This window comes from Phoca vitulina, unplaced genomic scaffold (genome assembly GCF_004348235.1).
Source record: "Phoca vitulina isolate PV1807 unplaced genomic scaffold, GSC_HSeal_1.0 scaffold79, whole genome shotgun sequence".
NCBI classification, from domain to species: Eukaryota; Metazoa; Chordata; class Mammalia; order Carnivora; family Phocidae; genus Phoca; species Phoca vitulina.
In genome coordinates this window covers 4427051-4439051 of record NW_022589782.1, presented here as the reverse complement: position 1 = coordinate 4439051, position 12001 = coordinate 4427051, and the positions used below count along the sequence as shown (strand labels likewise).

Sequence of the window (12001 nt, the reverse complement as noted above, 5' to 3'; positions counted from 1 at the left end):
CAGCAGCAGCACCTACAGCAGGACCAGTTACAGCAGCAGCAGCAGCAGGAGGAGGAGGAGGAACAGTTACAGCAGCAACAGTTACAGCAGCAGCAGCAGTTACAGCAGCAAGAGCAGGAACAGTTACAGATGCAGCAGCAGCAACAGTTACAGCAGCAGCAACATCAGCAGGACCAGTTGCAGCAGCTGCAGCAGGAACAGCAGAAGCAGGAGGAACAGTTACAGCAGCTGCAGCAGCAGCAGGAACTGTTACAGCAGCAGCGGCAGGAACAGTTACAGCAGCAGCAGCAGCTGCACCAGCAGCTGCTGCACCAGCAACAGTTACAGCAGCAGCAGCTGCAGCAGCAAGAACAGTTGCAAGAGCAGCAGCAGCCCCGTCCACTGGAGCCAGAGGAGGAGGAAGAGGTGGAGCTGGAGCTCATGCCGGTGGACCTGGGGACGGAGCAGGAACTGGAGCAGCAGCGGCAGGAGCTAGAGCGGCAGCAGGAGCTGGAGAGACAACAGGAACAGCGGCAGCTGCAGCTCAAACTGCAGGAGCAGCTGCAGCAGCTGGAGCAGCAGCTGGAGCAGCAGCAGCAGCAGCTGGAGCAGCAGCAGGAGGTGCAGCTGGAGCTGACCCCGGTGGATCTGGGAGCCCAGCAGCAGGAGGTGCAGCTGGAGCTGACCCCCGTGCAGCCGGAGCTGCAGCTGGAGCTGGTGCCCGCCGCAGGGGGCGGCGGGCCTCCGGCCCCGGGCGCTCCAGCCGCGGTCGTGGTGGCCCCCCCGGGCTACGTGGTGCTGCAGGAGCTCATGGTGTTGCCGGCCGTGGCGGCGCCCGCGGTGGTGGCCATCCCGGGCCCCGCGGGCAGCGCGGCGCTCACTCCGGCCAGGCAGCGGCGGCGGCGGCGCGCGCGGGACCGGCCGACCATCTGCGGCGAGTGCGGCAAGGGCTTCAGCCGCAGCACGGACCTGGTGCGGCACCAGGCCACGCACACGGGCGAGCGGCCGCACCGCTGCGGCGAGTGCGGCAAGGGCTTCTCGCAGCACTCCAACCTGGTGACGCACCAGCGCATCCACACGGGCGAGAAGCCCTACGCCTGCTCCTACTGCGCCAAGCGCTTCAGCGAGAGCTCGGCGCTCGTGCAGCACCAGCGCACGCACACCGGCGAGCGGCCCTACGCCTGCGCCGACTGCGGCAAGCGCTTCAGCGTCTCGTCCAACCTCCTGCGCCACCGGCGCACGCACTCGGGCGAGCGGCCGTACGTGTGCGAGGACTGCGGCGAGCGCTTCCGCCACAAGGTGCAGATCCGCCGCCACGAGCGCCAGCTGCACGGCGCCGGCCGCTCGCGAGGCCTGGGCCTGCTCCGCGGCTCGCGCGCGGCCACCGGCGGCCCACCGCGCTCCGAGCAGGCGCCCTGACCGGGACCGGGACCGGGACCGGCGGGCACGGAGGGGAGGCTGGGGCCGCGGAGGGCGCGGGCTCCTCCCGCCCTGTTCCGTGGCCGCGGGGCCGGGCTGCCGGCGCTGTCCTTGCTTAGCGGAGGGGAGGCCCCGTTCGCACACGGAGCCTCGGAAGCGCTCGTCGCGCCACGACAGGAAAGAGAGGAAGGAGAGGAAGGCCGCCGGGGCCACGCAGCCCAGGTGCTGCGCATCCCCACGAACAGCGCGCCGCACCGCTTTGTTCCCGGGTGCCGATCCGTGAGGAGCCTGCTAAAGCCCTTCCCCCGGAAAACCGGACTTGGGAGAAGTGAGAGCCACAGGAGAAAACTGCCGGTGACACGTGTGACAGTTGGTGACATCAGACATGCATCGCACACTAACCAGGGAATCAAATATATGTGGTAAAACGCACATGGATAGGATTTGGTCCTGGTGAAAATTTCTTCAAGGAAAAAAAAATGGGGGAAAAAAGGAAATGTATCTGCACTTTGTGGAAAACCGATCAAGGCGTTAAATTGTCCTCAATGGCATTTGCCTTGAAAGTACTTTCTAGAATGAAAATGCCTCAGGGTGGATATCATCCTGATTAAAATGTTTGTGTTCATAAGCACAGGGTCAGAGTGTCCCCTGGGTCAATGCACAAATGCCAGGAAGCCCTTCCCTGGGTCGAAGCTAAACCTTCCCCCCTGGGGATCCCAGGGTTCCAGCGAGTGTGGGAGGCAGGCTCTCGCCCTCTTTGCTGCCAAGGTCCCGCGCCCACGGTGGCCTGGCAGTGTCCTCTTGAGCAGGAGCCTGCGGCTGAAGCAGAGGGCATTCGAGAATGCTCTCCACAGTCCAGTGGAGTGTTCCCCTTGGGGAAGGAGCTCTGAGCTCAGCCCGCCCAGACCTCCCTGGGATCTGCCATCTCTGGGCTTCTCTTTTGCTTGTCCAGGGACTAAGGCTATGGGGTTGGGGCCTTGAGACCCAGGGGCAAGGGTTCTCCTGGGCCGGGCTATGCAGGGCACTGGCCTGAGCAGACCCGGCCTCATCACTGGTGGGGTCAGAGGGAGAAATTGGGGGACAAAGGTTGGAGGCAACAGAAATGCTTTTTACAACGTTTACAGAATTGTCTGGGGGTCTGTCCGAGCATCGGCAATGTTAATGCCTGTGGGAAGGCAGGACAGTGGAGGAGGCTGCCCACCCCTTCTGCCCCAAGTGCTTGCTTCCTGCTCTTGACTTCCCACGTGCGGCTGCTTCGATGCTGCCCCTCTCTTCGCTCCCTGCTTCTCCTTTACTAACACAGCCTGCGGCATTTTACAAATGTGTTGGTTAAGTGAGAAACAAAAATTGAAAAATAAATTTAAATGAAGAAATACGTTGTCTTGTCTTTGTGTTTTCACGGCTGGATTTTGTGTCTTGCCACCAGTTTCATTTCGGCAGAATATTTTCCTGGTCGCTCTAGAGCGAGGGACTTCATATTCAGTCCCATGCTCAGTGCTCCTCACCCCAGACTCTTCCTTGTAACCTGAGTCTGTTGGCCTTGGATGGGCCTATTCAATAAAACCCTGCTGGGAGGGATGGGGACCCGAGCGTAGATGCTTGAGGAGGCCAGTTTGGGCATCTCCTAAGGACAGCTTTTCTCTTCCTCTGCCACTGTTTACAGTATTTGTGTACAGAGGTGATTTCCTCAGTCCCCCCACCCCCCCACTGATGGGCCAGAGCCATTTCCCTGAGTAATCATTCACCGAGGGGATGGGGTATCAGATCTTTCAAATGGGGCTCTGACCCCTCACGGGTGAAGGTCCGGGTCATCCCATTAGACAGGCCTCCTGGAGCAGCAGAGGTGCTGAAGGCAAGGGGGTCCGGGGATGATGGGGGAGATGAGGGCCCACGGTAGCAGTAGGGGCCATAGGGTGACCCCCCCCCAGGCCTTCTGGCATCAGCGTTCTCCCCCGAGTGGAATCCATGCGGGGTGTGGGGCAAGGAGTGGCCTGAGCAAACGTTGATTCTCTGCCCACATCTTGGGTGGATCCTTTGCAGACACGTGGGCTCCCCCCACCCTGCTTGGCTTCCCCCAGCAGCCCCTGCGGCTCTTCCATCTTCCACACTCGCAGAGAAGAGGACGTGGCCCCCACCTCTGAAGAGTTGTGAAAGCCCGGCTCCCTTCCTCACGTTGGGATGAGTCTGAGGCACCACTTCTGCTCCAGAGGAGCTCCGCGATGAGGTAGAAGGCCCCTTGCCTCTGTAGGGCTTTGCCTGAGACCCTCTCCTTCCTCCCCACCCCTCCCTGGTCTGCACCCCTGCTTCTACCGGCCTCCCCTGGCGCTTTCCTTGAGTAACATTCTGCAGTCTGCTTCCAGGGAACCCAGGACAGGGGCCCACGTCCGGGTGGGTAGGCCGAGCCTGTTGGTAGGTGAAGGCCATGTGTTGGGTGGCGTTTGTCCCAGGTGTTGACAGGCATTGCTGAAGAGCTCACAGCCCAGTAGGAGAGAGACACGAGAGACACACATAAATGGTCATACAGTGGGACGGGCTGCGGTCTTGCTGAGCCATAAAGGTGAGGACAAGAGGGACTAGAGGGGAAGGCGGTCCAGACAGAAGTCACATGGTGCAATGGATCAGAGCCAGAGAGGGCCTGATGTGATTAGGAACGGTGAGAGTTTCCAGATGGCTGGGCTGTAGGTGTTAAAGGAGACAGGTGGTGGAATGAAAGGGAGAGCTAGGGGCTAGATTTTGTGGAACCTATTGGCCCCAGACTCCCAGATTCCTCCTGTTTACCACCCTGACTTCTCCCCAGAACTTCTCAGCATCCCTGTCTCCTTTATTAGGCTTCTCCATTCCGATAGGCGTCTAAGACTAAGCAGGCCTGCCCTCTGTGTCCACCCCCCACCCCCAATAACTCCTGAGTCTGGAAGCCCAGCCAAGTGTGGCCCCATGAGTCAGGCTCTATCCTCCCCCACCCTGGGGTGGGGGCTGCTCAACCCTGATCCCTGCCCTCATCACCCAACTCCCCCCACCTTGTTTTTTGCCACCGAACCACAAACCAGCTCAGTCCCCAGTCCTGGCCACTCTCCACCCCCATCCCTAGCAGCAGTCTGGGCAGCAGAGACAGGAATAGGCACCCTCCTCTGTGCCCAAGAGGGATGGGAGCCACGGTGCCTGAGCCATCCTTCACTCCTGTACTTTTGCCTTGAACAAACGTCATGGGCAGAACCTTAGTTCAGGCCATGGGGTGGCTGGGTCCAGAAGCCGCACTGCCCACCCACCCGCCCCAGCCAGAGTGCCTAGGGCCCCTGCCTGCGCTCCCCACCCCAGTGAACCTGCATCCTGAGCCCCTGTCTCTGTGGCCAGGAAGTCACCCATGGCTCATCCCCATTCACAGCTCCCAGGGCCAGTGCGTCCCAGACTTGGCATCCTGTGTCAGGAGCGGGGGAATCCCGGTGGCAGAGACACATGACACATCAGGGCCCAGGGCTGTGTAGCAGGGAGCTAGGCTCCTCATCTCCCCCCGTCCTGGCAAGGGCTCCCCCTCTGCCTGCTAGCTGTAGTTCAAGCCGCATCCAGCAGTTCTTCGACTTGAGTCAGTGGTCGTCACGTTCACGCGTTCACCTGTGCCCTTGCTCATTGTGGGGAACTCTGCTTTTCAGTGTTTCGATCACTCCTCTGCCTTTACGAGCTGGCAGCCAGTTAGGCTAAATCATGTGTGTTGGGAGACATGAAAGGAAAGTGTAGAGACTTGAGCACTAAGAAAAGAAGTTTCTTAATGGATGGGAATTTTGTAAAGGAGTCCAGACTCAAGGCTGGCTCATCAAGTGAAAAAATACAATGTGATTTTTTTTTTTTAAAGCTCACAAAATTACCAAAAGTACAACCGGTCTTAATTTTTCATATAATGATCATATCTACAAGGGTTTGCAAAAGATAGGGATCAGGTTGTTTTTGTGAGGGCGTCAGGAAAGGGCTCCAGGTCTTACGTACTTTGGGGACTAGTGCTAACCGGAGGGACCCTGGTGTGAAATCCTTCCCGCCCCTTGGTGATGTGTTAGTCCCCATAACCACAGGAGAGCAGGGTGTCACGTCGCTTTCTTAGTGATTAGGCAAATATCTTTTTCAGCTGACCCTTGGGCTGTACTTCTGTCGTATCAGGAGCTGGCTGGCTAAGCCCAGGATTCTCTAAAATGGAAAATCCCCAGGGAATGAGATAAAATCAAATCTATAAAACAGAAAAGAGCCTGACTCTTATTATTGGTCTTTGCTTCCTTTGAGTCAGCTTGGTATCTTTTAGGAAATAGCAGCTTTCCTCCAGGGAGGACTTGGGGATTGGAATTCCAGCCACCAGTTACTTTGTGACAACTTTCCTTGCCTGGGAAATGGGAGCAAGAGTGTTTATTGTTCTGGGTTATTGTGTGCCAAACTCAACAGGCGAAATAGTACTGGCAAAGGGGCAAATGGGCCCAGCACACGTTAGGCCCTTCGAATATGTTTGTTGCATCTAAAGCAAGAAAGCGTCAAACACAAATTCTTTCCTCTGGTTGGATTTTCTGAGATAAGGCTTTCTACTATTCCAATGTTAAAAAAATTTAGACATTGGGGCGCCTGGGTGGCTCAGTCGTTAAGCGTCTGCCTTCGGCTCAGGTCATGATCCCAGCGTCCTGGGATCGAGCCCCGCATCGGGCTCCCTGCTCGGAGGGAAGCCTGCTTCTCCCTCTCCCACTCCCCTGCTTGTGTTCCCTCTCTCGCTGTGTCTCTCTCTGTCAAATAAATAAATAAAATCTTTAAAAAAAAAAAAATTTAGACATTGTAGAAATGAATCGTGAGCCCCCCCAGATGGTAGAAGGGCATGGTTGTGCCCTTAGGATCCTCCCCTGCAGGTAGGATCTGGTAGGGTCCCCAGGTGACTCCATCCCAGCCTGTGACATCAGCCTCCACCCAGGCTTCCCTCTTGAACCTGAGAATTCACTGGTCTCCCAGACTTGGATGTCACAAAAATCTAAAGCTCAATAAGACCACACAGAGCTCGGGGCGCCTGGGTGGCTCAGTCGTTGAGCATCTGCCTTCGGCTCAGGTCAGGATCCCAGGGTCCTGGGATCGAGCCCCACATCGGGCTCCCTGCTCTGCGGGAAGCCTGCTTCTCCCTCTCCCACTCCCCCTGCTTGTGTTCCTTCTCTCGCTGTGTCTCTGTCTGTCAAATAAATAAATAAAATCTTTAAAAAAAAAAAAAAAAAGACCACACAGAGCTCTTAATTCCTGGCCAAGCCTGCATCTCTTGAATCCTCCCTTCAGTGGCTGGCAACACCATCTACTTGGAGACACTGAGACACAAACCCACCCAGGAGTCCTTCTAGATGTCCCCTGCTTTTCCTAATGCCCTCTGCTTCAGCTAACTATTGTTGTGCAATCATCCACCTAAAACAGTGGCTAAAAACAGCAGATGCTTTATTATTTCTCACAGCTCCGCAGGTTGCTCGGGCTCAGCTGGGTGGTTCTTCTGCTCCACGTGATGTCATCTGATGGCTCGGTGGGGCTGAGACGTGGGTTCATCACGAGGCTGGTAGTTGATACTGATGGTCAGCTGGGAGCTCAGTGGGGCTGTCCACTGGAGCAGCTACACATAACCTCTCCACCCGTGACCTGGGTATCTCTCAATAGAGGGTCTGGGTCCCAAGAGACCTGGGGTTGGGATCTGCAAGGCTTCTTATGATCTAGCCTTAGAAGTTATGGAGTGTCACTTATGCCAGAAGCTATTTCAAACTAAGTCACCATCCCAGCCCAGATCGAGGGGTTTTGGGATCGAGCCCCGCTTCAGGCTCCGAGCTGGGCATATGGCCTGCTTGGGATCCTCTCTCTCCCTCTCCCTCTGCCCTCCCCCACTAGAAAAATAGAAGGCAGCTGTAAAAATAAATACATGGAAACTAAACGGTATTGTTAAATTATGGTGAGACCCAGTTGCCTGGTAGAAGTTCCGAATTTAAGGCTTGCCCTGTCTTTGTTTAAAGGGTGATGAGCAAGTGTGGTAGAGACGTTGGAGACCAGCAGCCCCGCAGAGAGACCTTCTCCTTGTGCTATCGGAGGACACCGAGGAGAAGCAACAGGAAAACTGACAAGGTTAACAGCTGGGTATTACTGAAAGTCCTTCCCCGAGCCCCCTTAAACCATCTCTGTCCCATGTGACCTACAGGAGAAAATCTGAATTCCTTACCTCAGAATAAAAGGCTTTTCAGGTTCTCTCTGGCCTTCCCCCCGACCCCAATCTGTTAGGCTCCTTCCTACCCCATTCCGCCAGGCGGTACAAACTCTGGTCATAAGATTGACTTACCCCCCCAATTTACTCTCAACTTATTTATCTGTTTTAGGAATAAGTAAACAAGCAATGGCACAATAAGTAAATATATAAACAAATCAAATTTGTACAAGGCCATTTAATCTGAGCCCTGATGATTTCTGCCTCTTGCCCGAGCAATGTGGCTTAGGAGGCTGCTGAGTGGCTCAGTCAGGGCAGGGGAAGGAAGGAACGGGCTGAGGTGGGAGAGGCAGTGAGGGGAGGTTGTCCATGACCTTGGGCAGCTGCCGGAGCAGCCCGGGACTACCCCCATTGGGACGTCTCTCCCCTGAGGACAGTAACACCTGGGTTTGCATCAACTGTTGCTCCACTGGGCTTTCCTGCTGCTCATTGCAGAATTCAATTTGGACAGATTTCCCAAATCCACCTGGAGAAGAAGTAACTAACTTAAAAATACCTTTAAAAAAAAGTAAGAAATCAAATGGTGTCCCCCAAAACATAGACTTTTGCATTAATATACCTTCCATGTCCCTGTTATATATCTGTAACAGTTTGGGGGCCTATAACGATGTAGTCGTGAAATTGAGTTTACTAGTTCCTGCTTGGCCCTCCAAGGGGATGATGTCAGCCTCACCACCACCCCAGTGATTGTCATGAAGCTCATTCTGTGTCAACCTTCCTGTGGCTCACCAGCAGGGGCAGGGGAATGTGGGATGTACAGTGCACGCGGGTGCACTTGCAATCCCGTGAGGCCCACAATGTCTCCATAGGAGCACACATGCTCGGGGCTGGCTCTGCCTCTGCACGGACCCACGTGCCGGCGTGCTGCTGCCTTCAGAGACCTAGTCTGGGCAGAGCTCACTCCCACTCGGCTCTCAGGACTTGCTCAACTGTCTCCTCCTGCAGGAAGCCCTCCTGGGTTCCTCCTGGGCTCCTCCTGGGCTCTTGTGCCAGGGACTGGCAAGGAGCCTGGCACAGAGGGGTGCTGACCAAAGTTCCCTCCTAGCCCCATGTGCCCAGCTTGGGGGGATGGCCGAAGTGCCACCGCTAAAAAGAACCAGAGCCAGACAGTAAAAACAGATTTTATTCAGGGCCTAATGCAATAGGGGAAAAGAGGCCTCAGAAGAGAATCTGGATTCAGCGAGGACAAGTGAAGATTTATAGCTAAGGAGCAGGGTAGGGGGAAGTTGGTGGATGGACATTTACTAAGACGGAAGAAACATCAGGGGTGGGGGGGGTTCTGGTTAAACAGACCAGACAGGATTCTTGCTGAAGGCAAGCCAGGGCGATCAGACATCACGGGGCGGGGGGGGGGGGGTGCTCCGGGTGAGGACCATGACCAGATATGGGGTGTGATCAGATACCAAGGGTGGGGATTCTGGCGAAACCAACTTGACAGGATTTTTGTTAAAACTGGGTGATGCAGAGAGACATGGAAGCTGGAAGTCAGGGCCTAATTGACATGAGGCCCAGACTAAAAGTTTGGTTAAGGAAATCGTCTTTGTCACAACACCCCCCACCCCCCGTCTGTCTACAGTCTAGACCCCACCCCTGCCTTTCCTTTCTGCCCCATTGCAGGGGCCTGGATTCAACCCTCTGCCCCTGTTGAGGGGACATTTCTGTCATCTCTGCCCGATCCTTCTTTCTGCCCTCTGTCTGCCCTACACTGCCTAGGCGGGAGGCTAGGACGGACTCGTATGACAGACTGGGCAGGCACGGCTTCTGGGGTTGGGGGGCTGTGGTGGGGAGGGGCTCCCTCTGCAAGGACGATGGGCAGAGTCCTTCACAGTGGTGCCAAAGATTGCAGAAGCAGGGACTGTTCCCAGAGTGGTCAGGTTCCCCCCGCAAAGTAGAAATTGCCATTTCCACAGCTTGACTCGGTCACCTTGTGGCATGGACTAAATATTTGTGTCCCCCCCATCTCACCCCCCTTTCATATGTTGAAACCTAATGCCCAGTGTGATGGCATTAGGAGGTGGGGCCTTTGGGAGGTAACTAGGTCATGGGGGTGGGATCTTCATTGACGGCATTAATGCCCTTATAAAAGGGACCCCAGAGAGCTCCCTTGACCCTTCCACTGAATAAGGACACAGCCAATTTCAGCTGTGAACTAGGAGGCAGGTTCTCACCGGACACTGAATCTACCGGTGCCTTGATCTTGGACTTCCCAATCTCCGGACTGTGAGAAATCAATGTTTGTGGTTTAAACCACCAAGTCTATGGTATCTTTGTTATGGAAGCTCAAATTGACGAAGACATTTTGTCACCTTGAAGCCTTGTCACTTCCCACCTAAGTTATCTCAACAGCCTTTGGTCAGCTCCCTGCTGTCCACCTGAACCCCTGCCATGCACCCGCCCCCCCGCGTCCATCCTGGCAAATCATGACCCACCTCTGCCTGGTGTCTTTGCTGCCTGCTTGTCACCATAGGGGTCCTACCGAGGCATGAGGCTCCAGCCACCCCGTGGCCCCAAATCCCCTACTGGCCCCAAGCTCTCCACCTCCAGGCTCTTGCTCAGGTCAGGTCTCACCCCCCGCCCCCCCACTGCATCCCAGCTTCTGGCCCTCTTTGGGGCTTGGCTGAAATGCCACCTGGCCCATGGCTCACAGGCTGCCTAGTTGGGACCCATGCCTGTCTGTACCTGGAGGCTCTATGTCCCTGACTGCTGTCCCGCCAGACCAGTCCACGTAGCACGGTGCAGGGGGAGCTCAAGTCAAGGCTAGCCCTTGTGTCTGGGAGAAGGTGCCACTTCCCCTCGCCCAGCCCACCTCCACCAGCCCCTTCCCAGTGCCCTCCTGGGAAAGAGCTGCCGACTGGTAAGTCGCTGGCTGCGCTGAGTGGCAACGTCCAGTCTGGGTCTCTGTTGTTCTTGTTCTTCTGCTTCCTGCTCCTTCAGGGTGCACAGGCCTGGGCACATACTGGCAGCCACCTCTCTCCTCTCTCCTTCCGGCTCAGGGACAGCTGGGGGGAGGGCAGACCAGCCCCTGACACAGGTCTGCTCACCATACCTCTTTCCCCAGGCTGACTCCTGTTGGCAGAGGTCTCGAGTGGAACTGGGTCCCTTCCTCTGAGGTTCCTTCGATTTCTGACCCACCAGCCGCCCCTCCCAGAGGCAGACAATTGGCAGGACTTGGGCACATCTAGATCCTAGCTCATCTTGTCAAAAATGGCACCAAACCCGTCTCGGTTCCAATTACCTCTAATATGGAATCCCGACACCGTGTCTACATCTGTAATTGTTACCGGAGGGCTCTCTGTCACTGCCACGCCGGATGGCAATCCTGAGTTCTGAGATGCCCCTCGGTAAATTCAGACGGCCTTAAGCAGCATCTCTGGGCGGGTGGGGCCAGCACCATAGACAAGTCTGGGCTCCATTTTGCTCTTGCTGGTCCCCACTCCTGCTAATGTCTCTCCCCACTCAGCCCTGGCACCTCCCGTCGGCTTTCACAGCTTTCACGGCTTTCACGACTCTTGGGGCCCGTTGAGCCAGGGGCCCAAGTGAAGGCCCTGTCTCCTCGCCCTCCCCACCGCCTAGACAGCAGGGCCTGAGCTCTTCAGAGAACCCCTGGCACGAGCACGGGGCCCTGCCTCAGAAGGTGTGGTGTGCGAGGTGTGCGAGGTGTGCGAGGGAACACGCCCCAGCAAGGATCCCTGCTGAGAATAAAGGAAAAGCAGGGATAAGGCTCCCTCAGAGGGAGTGGGGGTGCCATTGAGGACGTGAGAACCTACAGGAAGGCCAGTGGCCAGGACTCAGCCAGGACGGTGAGACTCATGAAACCCAAGCAACAGGGCTACCCAGAGCTTTCGGGAACGTCAGTGCATGATGGAGGGAAGGGAAGAGGAGGAGGGGGGAGTCAAGGCTGGAACCCGGGTCTCTGGCTCTCCAGCACCCCTGGGAAAAGAGGCCCACCTGGCAGGAGCCCTGCCCTACGGTCGTGTTTGGATTCCGTGCCTGTAGGCGTTGGGGTAGCCAGCGCCAATCCCTGGCAGCTCTGAGCTTTGATGGCTGGACGCATCAGGGCCAGGTGATTTGAGGACATGAGAGTCCCAAGCATGACCCATTTGGGACAGCCTAGCACTGCTTGGGGTAGGCACGAAGATGACCTGGGGCCCAGGGGAGGGTCATCTGCAGAGGCTTGGCCAGTCTGGGGTGGATGGCAACTCCCACACCCCAAGCACCTAATCCGGATCCAGTGGAGAGCTGACCGGGAAGGAACCAGGTCAGGTGAGGTCGTAAGAGTGGGGAATTATATTGATTTAACTATAAAAGAAGCACAGATACAAAGGCTCCTATCAAGCAGCTTGATTCCCACAGAATAGTGGG

The 12001-nt window shown here is 56.4% G+C and overlaps 1 protein-coding gene across 1 annotated transcript in view; it reads left to right on the top strand.

Moving 5' to 3' along the window:
* The window catches only part of ZNF853 (zinc finger protein 853), a 7263-nt gene extending 4496 nt beyond the window's left edge, over positions 1–2767 (top strand). Inside the window, exon 4 of the mRNA XM_032394162.1 lies at positions 56–2767. Coding sequence (XP_032250053.1) covers positions 56–1398 — 1343 coding nt within the window. The 3' untranslated portion in view covers positions 1399–2767. The remainder of the gene's footprint in view (positions 1–55) is intronic.
* The last annotated feature ends 9234 nt before the right edge of the window (positions 2768–12001 follow it).